Source organism: Ahaetulla prasina, chromosome 1 (genome assembly GCF_028640845.1).
Source record: "Ahaetulla prasina isolate Xishuangbanna chromosome 1, ASM2864084v1, whole genome shotgun sequence".
NCBI lineage: Eukaryota > Metazoa > Chordata > Lepidosauria > Squamata > Colubridae > Ahaetulla > Ahaetulla prasina.
Genome location: NC_080539.1, coordinates 243,908,000 through 243,926,975, shown reverse-complemented (window position 1 = coordinate 243,926,975; position 18,976 = coordinate 243,908,000). Strand labels below are relative to the sequence as shown.

At 36.4% G+C, this 18,976-nt stretch overlaps 1 protein-coding gene across 1 annotated transcript in view; it reads right to left on the bottom strand.

Annotated features, from left to right (window-relative positions):
* Positions 1–18,976, bottom strand: part of CFAP221 (cilia and flagella associated protein 221) — a 50,518-nt gene that overhangs the window by 25,872 nt on the left and 5,670 nt on the right. Inside the window, exons 5-14 of the mRNA XM_058194624.1 lie at positions 18,818–18,913; positions 16,461–16,561; positions 12,933–13,036; positions 11,693–11,852; positions 9,395–9,527; positions 9,195–9,306; positions 7,209–7,320; positions 6,053–6,140; positions 3,640–3,729; positions 1,418–1,513 (exon numbers count right to left, since the gene is read on the bottom strand). Of these exons, the coding sequence (XP_058050607.1) occupies positions 1,418–1,513; positions 3,640–3,729; positions 6,053–6,140; positions 7,209–7,320; positions 9,195–9,306; positions 9,395–9,527; positions 11,693–11,852; positions 12,933–13,036; positions 16,461–16,561; positions 18,818–18,913 (1,092 nt within the window). The remainder of the gene's footprint in view (positions 1–1,417; positions 1,514–3,639; positions 3,730–6,052; positions 6,141–7,208; positions 7,321–9,194; positions 9,307–9,394; positions 9,528–11,692; positions 11,853–12,932; positions 13,037–16,460; positions 16,562–18,817; positions 18,914–18,976) is intronic.

Below are 18,976 nucleotides of genomic sequence, written 5' to 3'. Positions count from 1 at the left end.
TAAAATAACTGAAAGCTGATCACCAATGCATTATCGTAATTACTCAAAATTTGGTGACTACAACTCCCAGAATCCACAGTAATCCTGGTATTTTGCTATGTAGGCTGTGACTGTGCAAACTGCAGGTCTGAAATATCTGGAAAGTACCATACACCGGTAGTGCGGAGTAAATAGACTGCATATCTAGGCTTATCCTAAATGTAACTGTAACTAAAAACCCAAATTTCTAAAAATAAACTTTCAAAATTTTAGGAACAAAATGATTAAGGAAGCGCAAAACTTTCCATAGCAAATATTCTGATACTTGTTACTAGACAATTACTAGTCATAACTTGTCAAATTAAATGGTACCCAGTCAGTTAAGCTTCATAACCATGATATCTAGATTGAGCCAATTAAAAAGTAGAAAGTACAGGGGGAAGTTTTTATCATTGTTATGTAGTTATTTATTTATTTAGGCAAATTTCATGTTAATTTCACCAAATAGTTACCTCAGAAGGTAGCACTGTATTGAAAAGAGTAAACATAACAACTGCAATAGCAGATTAAAACTAGTTAATAGCATGAATTTATTGAAATACAATTTGATCAGCAGAAGAGTATGACCAGTGTGGGGAAAATAAATATAATGTCTTGTTAAAATCAAGAATTGAATTATGATAATTTTTTAGTTTTTCAATAATAGGATATTATTCTTCGATAATAGGATATTATTCTTTGATACCGAACATTATTATAATTGCATAGAGAGTACATGGAATGCACAAAACAGTATTAATACTGAGTAAACTGAGATTATATATTTCAAATTATTTTAATTTAGCAGAGCATTTGCTTATTGAAAATTGAGATATGTTTTTCCTAAACTTGAAGATTTATCAGTCAACAAATATCTAAAAAAATTAGAGCCAAGTGTTGTAAATGTTAAAGGTTATAATAGCTTTATAATATATACTGGAATTCCTTCATTTTAATGCTCAGACTTGTTGATTTTAATCAGAACTTAGAACTTTTCATACTGAAGCAAATACAAAGGATGACATTTCTATTTTATGAAAAATAAAACATAGAGAATATTTATTCAACCCTATTGTATGTACTAAAAAAGGGGGGGGGGGAACAGAACTCAACAGAGTTTAATCCTAAACAAATAACAAATATAGACCCATTCTCTCCACTTCAACTAAATGGAAAGTTTTTCTGGGCTGAAGATACACAACTCTATTCATGCATGTAAACACTGTGAATCTACAATAGCTCCAATAAATACAATTTTTAAAAGCGCTCATCTCTTAGGCAAATTTATTAGATACCATATATCTATAGGATCAGAAAAAGGCTGAGCAAAACTGAATAAGTATATCTGCAGCTGGTATCTGCATGTGTGTATTTACCTGCAGTAATTTTGTTTCAGTACCTTTCGTGCAGCTTGTTGGAATCGCTGCTGAATTCTGTGCTTGTGATACCAAGGATTATTAAGCAGAAGGTCAAAAGTAGGCTGAAACTGGGGACTCTATTGGCAGATAAGAAAAGAACGTTGCAGCCGTAAATGTTCAGAGTTTGGAATTTTAAGCAATGATACTACCGATTTAATGTTATTACATCTAATTTAACAATGGAACATTACATCTCAGCAACCCAATTTGTCCTTCTTGACACCCAAAGTGGTAAGCAGTGAAAGTACAAAAGAGGAGGAGAACCTTGAAACTTGAACCAGTTCCTTAAGCAGTACCTATTGATAACTACAGGTAGTTACGACCATTCACTTAGTGACTATTTGAAGTTACAATAGCACTGAAAAAAAGGGATTTAGGACTGTTTTTCACATTTATGACTGTTGGTAGCATCCCCACGGTCACATGATCAAAATGGTTGGCAACTCGCACGTACTATATTTTTCGTAAGAAGCATCTTAGTTTTTGGTGAGGAAAATAAGAAAAAAGCTGACTGGCAGGTAGATTGGCCTCTCGGAATACCCTCAATCAGCTGGTCCCAGAGGTGAATTTTAGCAACAGGCTCCTTGGTTGTGAGCTCTGTGCCTTGCTTTTTTTGGCTTTTTTTTCCCTGCCTCTGAAACTCTGTTTCAGAAAAAACATTTTTCTGCCTCTGAAAGCCTCCAAAACAGAACTTCAGAAAAAAAAAGTCTCTGAAGGTCTGTTTGGGGCTTTTTTTCTGAAGCTTTTTTTCTGATGCCGTATCGTTTGTTTGAGAAGCTGGGTGGGGCTACATTTGGAGTATAAGACATACCCAGATTTTCACCCTCTTTTTTTGGGGAAAAAGGTGCGTTTTAAACTCTGAAAAATACGGTATTTATGACAGTTGCAGTATCATGTGATCCCTTTTGCAACAAGCAAAGTCAATGGGGAAGCTTTGTTTGGTCGTAAGTCAAGAACTACTTGTAAATGGGTTTATTTTTGAAATTCTAAACTCTGCATTCTTCAACCTGCTTCCTCTAGATGTTTTAAGCTTCAGCTCCCCTGAATTTGGCCATGTTAGGTGGGGTTGATGGTGAGTTAAAAATCCAGCACATCTGCCTCTACAGGTAGTCCTATACCACAACTGAGCCCAAAATTTTTTACTAAGCGAGACTTTTGTTAAGAGATTTGCCTCATTTTCTGATCTTTCTTGCCACAGTTGTTAAGTAAATCACTGCAGTTGTTAAATCAGTAACATGGTTGTTAAGTGAATCTGGCTTCCTTATTGACTTTGCTTGCCAGAAGATTGCAGAAGGTGGTCACATGACCTTGGGACACTGCAACCATCATAAATATGAGCCAGTTGCCAGGTGTCTGAATTTTGCTCACGAGACCATGGGAATGCTGCAATGGTCATGTGAGAAATAGTCATAATTGGTTGTTTTCAGTGCTATTATAGCTACAATAATTTGTTCTTTATGCCAGGGGTCTCCAACCTTGGCAACTTTACCACTTGTGAATTCTGGGAGTTGAAGTCCACAAGTCGTGGAGTTGCCAAGGTTGGAGACCCCTGCTCTATGCCATGCATCTGGTAAACTCACAAGATTCGTGTTGTTGGTTTTTTTGCCATGTATATGTATAGATCTGAACTAGACTGTGTTGTTTCTCCATGTCATATAATATATGTGGGTATATGCATGGGTTTGTATTTATTTATTTCATCATGTTTGTGTGGTGTGTATTGGAGGTGGTGGCCCTTTGGGAGCTGTGTGCAACGGGGTTTCATTTTGGAGTGTGCCGATTAGTGTACATTCAAAGTGACAATAAAGTTATTCTAAGTCTAAAGTCTAAAAAAATAAAAAATAAAAAAAAATCCAGCACATCTGGAGGAAGTTTATTAAAAGTAAAATTAAAGAATAAAAATAAAAATAAAAAAATCTAATCTAAATCATAATCAAAGATTTATGATGACAACGTAATTTTTTTTCTTTTTTTTACCAACTTCACATGAGTTAAATCTAGGACAAGCCTATTAAATTTATCTTCCACCTGATCCCTGTGCAATACTAATCTAATTCTCACTTGTGCAACCCAAACATCTAGACCTCTCCGTCCATTAATATTCTGACAAGAGGGCCTGACAATGGAAATAAATATTTACTTGTATATTTTAATTTTAAAGTATAATTCCATCTACTTTTAACCCTTTTAAACAAAGCCATACCTCACTGATGTGCCGGACGATACGTTTCACAGAGATTTCGATATGTTTTCTTTCAAACTCCTTCTCCAGGATGGGGTCTCTTCTTTTAATCTAGTTCGGACCATAAAGGAAGAAAGGAAGGAAGGAATAAAACACATCAATCAAAAGCATTGTGTTTAGTAATATGAGCAGAGCTGATTAGCAAAATGTTGCATGCCAAGTATCTTATCCATATGGTTGCTATTAAAATCCACGCACAAACCGCTGTGAATGTAGAGCAGGAATAGACATACAACCTGCCAAATGTTTTAAACTACAGTTCCAACATGTCTTTGCAATTATCATATCGGTTGGAGCTAGAAGATATTGAAGTCTAAAACATCTGGACACTCCCTTAATTCCCATGACAGTATAGGGCTGTTTTCAGACACAAAGCTCCAAATATTGTAGCATCGTTGCTTTCCTCCAAAAGTGAAAATTTAATTGTAACATTATAGTTCCTGGGAATCTAATGAGATCTATATATGACCCAAAGGTGCTTTTTCAAAAGGCAACTGGGCATTGTTTTTCCTTGAAGGCAAAGACTTTAAAGAACTGAAGCAGCATTTTGGATGAGAAGCGAAATGTCTTCCAGGAAAAAGCACAGTCCAGTTGCCTTTTCAAAAAGGGAAAACCATGACCTGGATGACTGAGAATTGTCCACAGACATTTATATATGACTCTTTTTCTCTTTAAGCTATCTCAAAATGTTTCTTCTCAGAACTATTTGAAAAAGTCACTTTTGACCCGTTACATCTGTCGCACCACCCGCTTGGTCCTGTGATCACAGATAACAGATTAACAGAGTTGGAAGGAACCTTATAGGTCATCTAGTCCAACCCCCCCCCCATGCTCATCACAATTCAGACACTTGGCAACTAGCTTGCCTTTACAATGGTTGCAATGTTTTGTGGTCACATGATCATGGTCTGTATCTTCCCAGTCTGTTTCCAACAAGCAAAGTCAATTGGGGAAGTCTGATTTGCTTATCGACCCGTGATTCACTTAACAACCATGGTAAAAAAAATGGTGCTAAAATTGACTCTGGTCATGTGATGACTTGCTTTACAACTGCACCAATACATGATGGAAATTCCCATCCCAATTGTGGACTACTTGTATCTAACAGATATAGATATTGACAAATGAGGGATTTTAATTAGAACAATTAAAAGAAAAAAGTGATTGCAGATGATATGTGGATTCCTTAGATCATTTTATACAGCTGAAAGCAATCTTAAGTCGGAGGTTTTCAACCTATTCAGAATGAAATCCAGCTATGTTCAATGGGACTCCTTTCAGAACTATAAGATCAGGCCTGCAGGGATAATAATCGAAGTCCTGCAGCAAGCTACACTTGAAGATGAAACGGTGATTTGGAATCTGCATGGAAGCTCAAATAAGGTCCGTTGATACTTTCTTAAAGGCTGATCATGTGCCAGCAAGTTAGTGTTGGCTCTTAGTGAAGCAGCACCTTTTCCTGGCCTTATGCCGTCGTAGTCCAACAAAGCCAAGCAATTTTCCATTTTCAGTCTGAATTGCTGCACAGCCCTAATAATCATTTCAAAGTACTTGGGAAGGGATTCTAATTATATCACCATCTATACAGTTCTACATCCCTGCTGTTCATTAAAAAAATAACTCTTTCAAGGAAAAGTGGCTTAGAGTAGAGAGCTATTTTTTGGAAAAAATAAATTGAGAGAAGATGTGGGAGATGATGGGACCCACAGAATTGTAATAAAGAATAGAAATAAAAAACAAAGGGTTGGAAAGCGACAGATCTCCAGTTTCTCATGTTCTTCTATGGGACAGGATATCATCCAAGTACAATCTGACATATACAAAATAAAGGACTCGAAAAGAAATAAAGCAGTAGTGCTATTTTTGGATCCAAACCACAAGAGACTATGGCTAGATGTTCCCAAAGGGATTGTCCAGCAGACTATCCCCATTTCTCTTCTACTGCTCCTCTTTTCTTTTGACATTGCATGTGAACTCTGGAGTTAGGAAAATAAACCATTTTTTAAAATAAGTTGTACAAAAGATTATAGCAACAACAATGATGTCTGCTGTGTTTCAAGATAAGATCCCATCTTCTTTAGTTTAAAAAATTTATTCTATCCTCCTGATATTTCCCAGAATATATGAAGCCAGAGTCCCAAAGCTGTTTCTTTTCCAAAGGTAACTGGACTTTCTTGGTGTTTTCTTGGAAAATGTTTTGCTTCTCATCCAAGAAGCTTTTTCAGTTCTTGAAGCGAAAGGTTTTCAAAGCAAATACCAAGAAAGTCCACTTGCCTTTTGGAAAAAAAAAACATCTTTGGGACAACCATGACCTGGATTATTGAGTCTCCATAGATAGCCAGGAGTTATTTTTATACTCTATAACTCTACTCACCTTGTAAATTTCTTCTTCTTTCAGTCGATCTTCAAGGATTTGCTTTTGAAGAGTTGGACATATTGGATCTTTACCTAAATGAACTTGCCTATGTTTGAAATTCAAAAGAAAAAGAGTTTTAGTAAAAAAAAAACTATCTGATCAGACAAAGCCTTCTTGACCAACAATCCTTCCATCTGAAGAAAAATAAACCTACCGGTAATATAAAAATGACTTTTGTAGATTATCTGTCCACTGACCTACTGTCACTTCACTACACACATCAATCAATCATGTTGATGCACATGACTGAAAGTGAGGTGACAGGATGGATAACAATATTATAGCATTGAAGATTTTAAAAATCCACTTATTTTAGTTAAAGAAATGAACTTAAATTGTTCTCCTGAAGTCACACAATTGTAAAATGCTGGGCTGATTTATGCTTCATAGGGTTTTCACAAATTTAGAGCTGTGGGACTTGTAATTAATAATGGACAAGCCAGGTCAAAGATCATAATGGCTAATTCATACATATGTAAAATCATGGCTTGTTTCAACTCTGGTTGTTAAACATATCACAATGGCTGAATTCACAGAACGCAGTAAACCATAAATCATGGTTTGAAAGTAATAAATTAGGTTAACATCTAAATACTTTGCCTGGATTTGTTTTTACATTTTTAATGTCTTAGAGCATTGTGTTAATCTAGTCAATTGATTGTACTCATTGGTGGCTTTGCAACAATGCTTCTGTTCATGTTAAGGCAATCAATCAATCAATCAATCAATCAATCAATCAATCAATCAAATGATCAAGCAATACACTTATTTATTATTCCCTCTTATTATTTCTGCTCTTTTACATTATTCTAAAACCTCTATCAAGCCTCTTTATTATCCTTGGATGTATGTATTATTACATCTGGAGTTATTAAAAGGCCACCAACAGATTTAAAAATGTCCCTTCCCACTTTTGTTGGTATCTGCTGTTTACCTACAGTGAAACAATTAACCACAATTTTAGAACATGTAATCAAATACAAACTGAGAAATGATAATTATGTAACTTTTATTGCAAAACCTCTTTTATTAATATGCTAAGTGGCAGAATGATTTGATTGGAAGAGTTATTTTAACATCCTGCCCGTTTGGTATAAAGTGTGCCATGACTCACCACTTAAGTTGATTAATTTCCTCTTCTTGTATATCCTGTTTGACTTTTAGTTGAAAAACGGCCTCTTTTATCTGTCGTGTTTTAGTTCCTCCATCACCTTGTCCTCCTAGGACTGCATAACACAGAAATCAAAAACTGTTAATCAGTATATTAAAAAGGCAATGAATTACTTGCTCCAGGGTAGCGTTAAGCATATTTCCCATTATTAAATATCTGAAAGAAGTAGAATTATTGAGAAGTTGCAAGATTTCAAAACACTTCACTGATATCAGGAGCATCCTAAGATAATTAATTTAATTATTATTACATTATTATCATTAAATACATTTTGAAGATCTTGACAGACTTGAACATTGGGCACTATCTAACAAAATGAAATTCAACAGTGAAAAAAGTAAGGTTCTACATTTAGGCCAAAAAAACAAAATGCACAGGTACCGGATATGTGGTACTTTGCTCAATAGTAGTAACTGTGAGAGGGATCTTGGAGTCCTAGTGGACAACCATTTAGATATGAGCCAGCAGTGTGCAGCAGCTGGCAAAAAAGCCAACACAGTTCTGGGCTGCATAAACAGAGGGATAGAATCAAGATCACGTGAAGTGTTAATACCACTTTATAATGCCTTGGTAAGGCCACACCTGGAATATTGCATTGTTTTGGTCGCCACGATGTAAAAAGGATGTTGAGACTCTAGAAAGAGTGCAGAGAAGAGCAACAAAGATGATTAGGGGACTGGAGGCTAAAACATATGAAGAACGGTTGCAGGAACTCGGTATGTCTAGTTTAATGAAAAGAAGGACTAGGGGAGACATGATAGCAGTGTTCCAATATCTCAGGGGCTGCCACAAAGAAGAGGGAGTCGGGCTGTTCTCCAAAGCACCTGAGGGTAGAACAAGAAGCAATGGGTGGAAACTGATCAAGGAGAGAAGCAACCTAGCACTAAGGAGAAATCTCCTGACAGTTAGAACAATTAATCAGTGGAACAACTTGCCTGCAGAAGTTGTAAATGCTCCAACACTAGAAATGTTTAAGAAAATGTTGGATAGCCATTTGTCTGAAATGGTGTAGGGTTTCCTGCCTGGGCAGGGGGTTGGACTAGAAGACCTCCAAGGTCCCTTCCAACTCTGATATATTATTATTATTATAATTATATTTTATATTACTTCCTACACGATTGACACCCACCCACACATATATATATGTGCGCACGAACAATAAATGCTAATTTATTATATATATGATAAATTTGTGGAGTCCTTAGTAAAATAAATGTAAACTGTATATCAGTGATGGCTAATCTTTTTGCCATCACATGCCAAAAGCAAAGGAAGTGCAGGGGAAGTCACGCGCGCATGTGCCCCTACTCATAATTCAATGTGCCCCGTCCCCTATGCATGTGTGCGCTACATACACACCCCGCGCTCCCCCCGCTTTTGGCACGTGATGGCATGGTGGGCCCAGTAGGCCCGTTTTTCGCCCTTCCCAGGCTCCAGAGGCTTTCTTGGAGCCTGGGGAGGGCGAAAACAGCCTTCCCCACCCTCCTGGAGGCTCCCCGGAAGCCAGAAATGGCCCGTTTCCTGACTTCCAGTGGGCCCAGAAAGTCCGAAAATTAACTGGCCAGTGCATGCATGTGCACTGGAGCTGAGTTAGGGCAACGCTCGCGTGCCCACAGATATTGCTCCATGTGCCACCTGTGGCAAACGTGCCATAGGTTCGCCATCACGGTTATATATAATAGGGCAGGATAAAATCTAATATTAAGTATGGTAAGAACATACATTGGAATTGACAAAAATCAACGTCAGTTAATTGCAAAAGGCAGCTTAACTGGAACAGCTTCTATTCTGCAATGAGACCTTTAACACCATCAAACAACATCTGCCTAACTATCTTTGAGGAGGACTTGATTGGTGGATAAAAATGTCAAATCAAGTCTAAATATTTGGGTGATTATGTGACCAAACAATAATAATAATAGTTATTACCTTCCCTTAAATGTTTAATCTTCAATTTGCCTGGTTCCTGAATCAAAACTGTTCCCACAGCATAAGGATTGGACAAATCAACAGGAAACCTCAAGTTTTTATATTCAATAGTCTACGAAAACAAATAGGTTATGTCAAAATGACTGTTGAATGTTATTTCCTTCCTTTATAGCAACAATTTATCTTTGTCCATTCTGTACCTGTCCTTTTTGTAGCAGCCTGAGCTTTTTGTCTTTTGGTGATCGTGTTTTCTGTGGCAGGCACAACACTGCTTTTTCAGCAGACTTTGGTATTCTTTGCAAAACTGACTCTTGGTTCTCCAAATCTCCTCTTCTGGAATTGGGGGATGGGAGAGTACAGAAATTTAGGCGGGGGGAAACACATTAGCTTTATTATCTGGGTAATGAAATATTGCTCTAAAAAGGTAAAGCTCTAGTAAAGAGAGGATTCCTTGGGAAAATTACATACATTCAGAGCACACATAGAACTCAGTTCAAATTATACACCACAGAGACATTTCCCTTTTCATTGTAAAAGATCGTTAAACCAGTTCCTGCTACTTTTGAGGAAAAAGAAATGGATGTGCTAGAGCAGAGGTGGGGAACTATGGCCCCTTTATGACTTGTGAACTTCAACTCCCAGAATTCCTAAGCCAGCATGATTGGCTCAGGAATTCTGAGAGTTGAAGTTCACAAGTCATAAAAGGGCCATAGTTCCCCACCCTTGTGCTAGAGTGTAGCACCAGTAGACTTGGGGAATAATGGAATGTGGTAGCGGTAACCAAGGGGGAGGCCAAAACTGTTCTCCAGTTCAGATTTTCATTTGGACTGGAGGAAAAAATCTTGTAGCAAACGTTTCTCCCTTTGAAACATACTTTATGGGGATTCTTGAAATCTGAGGCCAAAATTGGCAAACTGCTTCAATGGCGTGGGACGCAACATCACTTCTCCAGACTCAATTCCAAAAAAATCTTGGCACATTATTTATTTTAAACTGGCTTGTTTGGTTTATTACTCCAAAACAGTCCATTCTTAAAATGTCTTCAAGGGCAGTTTTCTCCCTGGAGCTCTGAAGGCTTAGATATGATCGGATGTTTCTGGAACGATGTTCTCCTGACTGAAATACTATGACTTTTTTCTTCACAGACATCATCTTGGCCCTCATCACTCTAATGATCATTTGTACTCTCTTGGCACTTGTCAAAGCTTCCTGCAGCCAGTTTATAAACAGAGTATCAAAAAGAGGAGACAGCTGGTTTTCTATTGCTTGTCTCCATCACATGACATGGTGCATTAGCTAAACAATAAGGGAAAGGGGGAGGAAGCAAGCTGACCTTTCTTTAGGGAACAGTAAAGCTACTTCTCTGTGCAGCTGGGATTGAGGAGAAGTCATAGCTCCATGGCTTCTTGGAGGAGGAGGAGGAGAGGGAATCCAGGAGACAGATGAAGCTGGCGTTCTCAAGGATGTGAAAGCTATTTCACAAGTTTAGAAGAGGTACTACCATCACGGTGTCTCCTCTGGTGTTGGAGCTGAGTTGATTAACTTGTGTTAATCATCTTGAGTTAATCAGTTTAGTTTCTGAAGACAACTGGAATCCATAGCACAGCAAGGACGTCAAATGCCAATATTAGTGAGTCCCTTGCAGGTGGAAAGGGCCTATGGCTAGTGAACCATTTTACAATGACCTAGTCCCATTTGTTTCTTTTTACAGGTAGTCCTCAAGGCCAGAATTTATGTTGCTAAGTGAGAAATTTGTTAAGTGAGTTCTGTGCCTTTTTATAACTTTTCTGGTCACATTTCTTAAGTGAATCACTTCAGTTGTTAAATTAGTGACATGATTGTTAAGTGAATCTGGCTTCCCCATTGACTTTGCTTGTCAGAAGGACACAAAAGGTGATCACATGACCCAGGGACACTGCAACCGTCATAAATATGAAACAGGTGTCAAGCATCTGAATGTAAATCACGTGACCACGGGGACTCTACAATGGTCATAAGTGTGAAAAATTGCCGTGAGTCAATTTTTTCAGTGCCATTGTAACTTTGAACGGTCACTAAACAAATTGTTATAAGTCGAGAACTACCTGTATATTAAGTTATTCTGTTGCTGACATGCTGTCCTGCACCTTACAACTCAAATGAAAGCCATTTTTGTGAATTGTTTTGTGAAATAATTCACAGTTTTGTTACTTTCTTCTACACTGGTCCAGAATCCACTAACTAGGAGTCTTGGTAAACATGGTCTAGTAGTCAAAACTATCACTGAGGCAAGTACCTATAGATTGCAGTGCAAAAAAAGAGTTTAACCAGGAGGATATTTTATAGTACATCAATTTCAATGGGAGATAAATGTAATTAACATTTTCAACATGATATGTTTTTGGGAGTTTGACCTATTCAATTGATATAGTTTTTTGAATAGGTAACCCTCAGTTGCAAATATTATCTAATAAAGATCTCTGTTAACTAATATTCAAAACATTATGAGCTTCACATACATTAAGTTTAGGTGTGGAATAGATGTTCCCGTGAACGTACAACTGTAAGGTTTTGAGTTAAACTGTGAAATCCACAACTGGATTTTTATTTGGGCTGTCCCATATTCAAAAGGTGCAAATGTAACCATCACTTCTGCTTTCCCACTGGCTGGAATTATTCCTGTAATGAACAAACAAAATGTTATGTTGGAGTTAATGTACTAATTCTAAAAATCTGCTATTCTTTTCCTGCCTAAATATATATATTGTGTGTGTGTGTGTGTGTGTGTGTGTGTGTGTGTGTGCTAAGCAAAGCAACCTTCAACTACTTGGATTGCTTTCTAAAGAATTAACATGTCTCCTCTCTGAACCTTTATACATATCGTACATTGACTGTCCTTGTGGCCCAAGGTACCAAAAGATGATTCTGGAATAAAAGTAGCTTGGAACTAAATTATTTTTGAATTCAAAAGCCTCGTTTCCCTGGAAAGACTTGGATCAAGTTTCCCAAATAATCAATTTAGAGCTAGTATAATACATTTACTTTGTTTTCATATTTCTGAACTGCCATCTCCTTCAGATCATTCTGCTATTTTGAATTGGCGGGTAGGATCAATTTCCCCAAAGTTAGATGCACTGCACTGAAAAGCCCAATAAAAGTACTTCTGCCTGTGTGAATTGGTGGGTTTTGAAAATTTTGAGTACATTCTTTCCCCTTGAATTTCAGTTAGGATTGCTTTCTAAGAAGTTCATGACATGGCTTTCCTAATTCATCCTTTTTCAAACCCTTCCCATTATTTTTCTTATTGTTCATTCCAATGTCTGGACATCCATGATGCAAAGGATTTAAAATCAACATAAAGTGTTTTGATTACGAAAGCTCAGTTTTGGTTAGCTTTACAAAAAGAGAGTCTGTGAACCATTCCTATCCTATGGAGACCGGCATCCAAGGCAGGCTAAATTTTGGGAAGACCGTCTGTATTTTGAAAATCTATGCTGGAGCAAATTATCCCCATTATCAAGGCAGAGTAGGAAGGAAGTATATACATGGTAAGTTGATTTGCTTTGGGTGTATAAATTAGACCTATGGATAGGTTCACATAACATGCTCAGTGAAAATCAAACAGAACTTGGGAGGACTTAAGGTGACGCATGAAATCATCCTGGGAGATAGCCATTTAAGATTCATTCATTCATTCATATATATTACTATGTAAAATTTCAAACATTCATGAAACACGGCTTTCCTTTCAGAACTTACCTGACATGGGTTGTACAGTGAAGGCTTTGTGGGATTGAAGGTACTCAATTTGAAACTCAAAATCTATGGGGCAGCCACACTGCAGTGGGATCACATAGGGCTTACTGAAAAAGGAGAACAGGACCAAATAGGACATAATTATATTCAAATTTTTAATATTATCATTCCAGCAGTAGCATGGCAGAAAATATGCTGATACGATGGCATAAAATCCGGAACCTGTAAACAGGAGAGCAATTTTCAAAACAATGCCTGCCATATGTTAAATTAAAGCCTGTTCCAATTTAAATGATTTGTACCCAAATTTTATTTAGTTACTGGAAAACGAGCTACATGAATATGCAGCCCTAATCAAGCAACTATATTAGATAAGTTATGATTTCATATTTTATGAAAGTTGGCAGTCACATATTAATAATTGAAAATACATATGCATTTACCTCTGTATGTATGTAATTTATTTTAGTGAGGTTTGAGCTTTTGCATTATGAATTCATATAAAAGAAAAAGCAGCTTCCTGTTTTCATGAGTAAAAAAAAAAGACCTGACTTGATTTTAATTTAAATATTCTTCCTTTTTAAAAATTAACAATGAAAGCTTCATGGCTGTAATTTATTTATTTCATATTTCATATTTCTATTCCATCCACCTCCTTGAAATCCTGTTGAATTCAGTGAGGCTTACTTCTTTAACAGATCTGCAATATTGCACTATTTGTTGTGATTTAAAAATATGCAAGCTCACAAACTTTGTTCTGTTTTTAAAATGAAGCAAAGTCTATGAAACTGCACAATTTTAATTCAGTAAATTTAATTTTGTAAAGTAATCTGAAAAAAATCACTAATGGCTGCGGCTGGAAGACTACAATTTTTCACTTCCATTAATGGGATTTTTCAAGTGGAATGACATGAATAATAAAAATGAACAAGGGACATTTGGAAACTAGATCTCTTTACCAAAAAAGATAGAACTGAAGAAAACTAAATCTATAACTTGACTCTTACTTGTAATATATACTGCATATACAGTACCATATTTATAAAGCCTTGTTTAATAATTTATGTGTTTATGTGCATGAATTCATTTCTTGTTTAGGACAGCAGCTTAAATCAATAAAGAAGCTTTACTTCAAACCTTAGTATCGAATGCAAGGGTGAAGCACTGAATGCAATTCTGCCATGATCCTCTAGGTGGGCATCAGGCAATGGAGCTTCAGGGAATGGACTTCCTCCATAAAATCCAATGCTATTATAACTAGCATGTAGCTTCAATTTGTACGTTCTTGAGTATCTTGTAATTTTTCCCCCAAGTTTACTTTTCTGTGCAGATAGCAATTCCTGATTCAATATTATTTAGGAAAAAAATCTGAATATCCTCCATTTAAGTATATTTCATTCCATGAACTCCAATATAAATAAACTGTCTCATTTGAATCCTGTCTAGCCGATTACAATGGAATGTAGTTTACATACAGTACTTCCTAAAAACAATTCTTTCTGTCTTTCTTGTTTGTGTGAATTGTTATCAATAGTATCTTTCTATGATGGGCTTTCAAGAAGTTCAACTTGGGAAACATTTCTATCCTTTGCAAATAAACGAAGCCATGGATGTATAGAGGATATGGGCCAAGGATTAAAGCAGGAAAAAAGAAAAGGTAAAAAAGACAGCATTTGTAATAAATAAAATAAAATAAAATGTAAGATTTAAAAGTAAAAAACAAAAAAAATTCTAAGAAAGAATAACGCCTTAGTCCTATTCAGGACTAAGTCCTACTCAGAAATAAGAATAACGCCTTAGTCCTACTCAGAAATAATTCTCAGTTCATTTAACAAGTATATTAGATGGAGAATTTGAACATTCTCGAAAAATAATGCAACAGCATCCTGAAAGCTAGAGACAGGCGGGGCTGCCATAAATTTCAGACCTTGCTCCAACAAGAGATATGTGAAATTTACAGCACAGAGAACACAAAAACCTCTTTACATAACTTTTTCCAAAGATGTATACATCTGCTTCTACAACAGAAAAGAAGTTCAATGCTTGAATATACAATTGAAGTTGGCATCATGAACTGTAGGTAAACTGGCTCCCTTCGACAGGCAGGGATGGTATATTTGAGTATAAAACTTACTAGAACTACTGCTACCACCAAGTTATACTACTCATAAAGGAGAACATTTGTAGTTCAGGAATGAAATGAGAGGGGTCATTAGTGTTCTCTGAACTTGGTGGTTTTCTTGCAGATGTTTCATCACCCAAACTAGGTAAAATCATCATTATGATGTTACTTAGTTTGAGTAATGTGACATCTGCAAGACAGCAACTATAGTAGTGGCCAAAATTGTGGAAACCTTTTGGGAAAAGTGTATTTTCTAAAACTAGCTAATAACACTACTTTTTTGGGGGAGTAGTACCATAAAATTATATATCAATGGAAAGATAATTTAATCAAGAATGTAATGCAATAACTTTTATGAAGGATTTGCTATTAGAATAGAAGTTACAATATAAAGAAGAAAAGTGAAACGCAGAAAAAATGAGATATACAAAAATTATCACCATAGAAAAAATGACATATACAAAAATTATCATGTCAGTTAATGCTTAGTTGGGTAACCTTTAGCATGAATTAAGACCTTACAACGTCTTCCCATGGAGTGAACCAATTATTTTAGTTCTGAAGCTGTTATAATGTGAAACCAAGATTGAATGATTGCTTCTATTAACTGGGTTTTATTGCTGGGTCACTTCTGACTAACAAGTTTCTTTAGTCGGCTCCATAGATTTTCAATTGGGTTAAGGTCTGGGCTGTTGCCAGGCCATTCCAGCAGTGGAATATGTTTATCTTGAAACTCCAAAAAAAAAGTGGTGTTATTAACCATCAAACTCAAAAATACACTTTTCCCAAAACATTTCCACAATTTTGGCCACTACTGTAAGCTCAGAGAGCAGTAATTCTACTCAGTTTATACTACGAACACACTATTATTTCATAGCAGTTATCCATAGGCCTATTCTTTCTCTGTATATAATCATTTATTCCCACCAATATAAAGGTGTTCAGATGGGAATGTTTACCCAGAGAAAAAGATGAAACAAATCCTGTTTTTTTTTTCAGGGGAAAATTTAAAAAAAGAGAAATACCTCCCCACTAATCACATTTCCTTAACAGATTTAAGGCTCCAGAAAACAAAAATATTGTCTAGATCTTTAGCCTCCCACTTTCATTTTCTCTCTTTGCAAATGTTCTCAGAGTCATCAGTGAACACAATCAGGGTGTAATAGCTATCAATAATTTTACAAAGTAATTCCAGAATTACATTTCACAGTGCCTTGTCACCAAACGAAAAATATATAAATATGGCTAGAATAAAAACAACTCCAATTGCATTTCCCGATTAAATTATTGCTGTAGATGAGGCATTCTGATCTTTCGCTGCCCACCGGCCAAAGTCTAATTATGCCAATTCTTTTTATCATGCATGAAGAAGAGATGAAAGAAAAGTTATTGCTTTAATAGCCACTTGCCATTGTCCCAAAGGAACATCCGACAAATTAATGTAGGATGGAAAATCTACATTATTCATCACAGGATAGGCATGGAGAGGGATCAGCAAAGTTTCATCTCCCTGAGAAGAAAAGAAGAGAAGGATACAGACAGTCTCAGGAGAATTGTGATCTAGGGGGAAACTAGTTCTGCTCTCTTACACAGTTAAGGCTATACTGCTCATATGACTTAAATAATTATGGGGATATTTTAATTCCCAGCTAATATAAAACATGCAGCATGTGAAAGCCTAATTTTGTATATTTTCCTAGATTTAAGACTTGGGAGGACTAAACCTATTACCATTCCTGTTCTTGAAGTTTTGACACCCCAAATTAACATGAATTTTTCCACTTGCATGCATGCCCACATGCATGTACACCATGCTATTTCTTTTAGGGTGAGAAACATTTAGACATTCTACGAGTTAAACACCACATTAGATTGTTAACAGAGGGCTTTGATGTTTAATTTTGCTGTTGGCTTACCAATTAACTACCTTTTCTTAGCTATATGGTAGTAGTGGATAGATGACAGGTTAAATTAGAAGTAAATAGATATGCAGAAATTTATAAATTGTAGGCCTGCTTTGCAAGGGGCAGAAACTATTATTGCTGCAATATAATAATAATGATAATGATAACAACAACAACAACAGAGTTGGAAGGGACCTCGGAGGTCTTCCAGTCCAACCCCCTGTTCAGGCAGGAAACCCTAGACCATTTCAGACAAATGGTTATCCAACATTTTCTTAAAAATTTTCAGTGTTGGAGCATTTATAACCTCTGCGGGCAAGTTGTTCCACTGATTAATTGTTCTAACTGCCAGGAAATTTCTCCTTAGCTCTAAGTTGCATCTCTCCTTGATTAGTTTCCACCCATTGCTTCTTGTTCTACCCTCAGGTGCTTTGGAGAATAGTTTGACTCCCTCTTCTTTGTGGCAGCCCCTGAGATATTGGAACACTGCCATCATGTCTCCCCTAGTCCTTCTTTTCATTAAACTAGGCATACCGAGTTCTTGCAACTGTTCTTCATATGTTTTAGCCTCCAGTCCCCTAATCATCTTTGTTGCTCTTCTCTGCACTATTTCTGGAGTCTCAACATCTTTTTTATATCGTGGTGACCAAAACTGAATGCAATATTCCAAGTGTGGCCTTACCAAGGCATTATAAAGTGGTATTAACACTTCACGTGATCTTGATTCTATCCCTCTATTTATGCAGCCCAGAACTGTGTTGGCTTTTTTGCCAGCTCTGCACACTGCTGGCTCATATCTAAATGGTTGTCCACTAGGACTCCAAGATCCCTCTCACAGTTACTACTATTGAGCAAGGTACCAAATATCCATATATTTATCAGTATTCAAGTAGGAGGATTATATCTATCTTTAGTCATCTGTCTGTTTGTTTATCTGTCTGTCTATTTGTCTCTGTGTGTCTTTCTAATGCACATTTTTTTAAAAAATTGTCTGTTTTATTTCATTTAAAAAAACTTTTTTTGGAGCTTGTATTTTAAATTTCTGGATAAAAAACTATTGTATTAAAAAAGAATAAATATTATGCTGAGTTCAGAAAAGGTATAAGAAGCAGGATGCCAAAGTACTTGGAAACATGAGTTCTAAACAGAAAAAAGAAACCTAGTGGAGCCTAGTTACAATTCACTATGCATAAATGTATTGCATAGTTGGTGGGATGCAACTAGTACCTTGGTTTGCAAGAAAATCTCTAAATCAGAAATCCTAACTTAGAGTAGAAGAAATTTGGAATAAAACTGAGCTTTGGTTGAAGTTGTGATAAATTGGCCAAAATGTGCCAAAGTGATCAATACTGTCAATATAATTACCGATCACTTTTGGCACATTTTGGCCAATTTACTAATGTTCATCACAATTAGTATGAAAGCTGCATGTAGCACAATTAATATTAAAGCTGACAACCTAGTTTACATGTTCCATCTTACAAAATGTTCAGGAATGTTTTTAAATAAGCAACCCAGTTCCTAGGAAAGCAATAAAAAAATGGTGGAAACCTGTCACCTATTTTATTTTAAACTGAAGTATATAATTCCATTTGAGTGTCCATTCCCCCCACCCCCTCCCCACAACTAGGTGCTGGGTGCATTCTCTTTTGATTGACCTTGGAACAAAATAACTTGAAGAAAAGGAATGAGTCAAAGAAGCTAGTAAAAGAAGCTGATCATTAAAGAGTCTAAAGAATCTTCAATCTAAGCATAGTAAAAATATTCACTGTATGTGCTGATGTCATGTACAGTCAGCACTATCTCGATTTGCATTTATAGGGAGAGGAGAGTTCCTACCTAGATGTATTATCTTTTCTTACCTGAGAATGGATTCGGATGCAGTCATAATAGTATCGCCATTCATCAGGGCAAAAATCAACCGTTACTGAAAAGGACAAGCCAGGGACAAGCCGCTGCTATAAAAACAGAGCAGAACAATATCCTATGGAAGGCTTCAAATTATTTGCTTTGCAATTTGG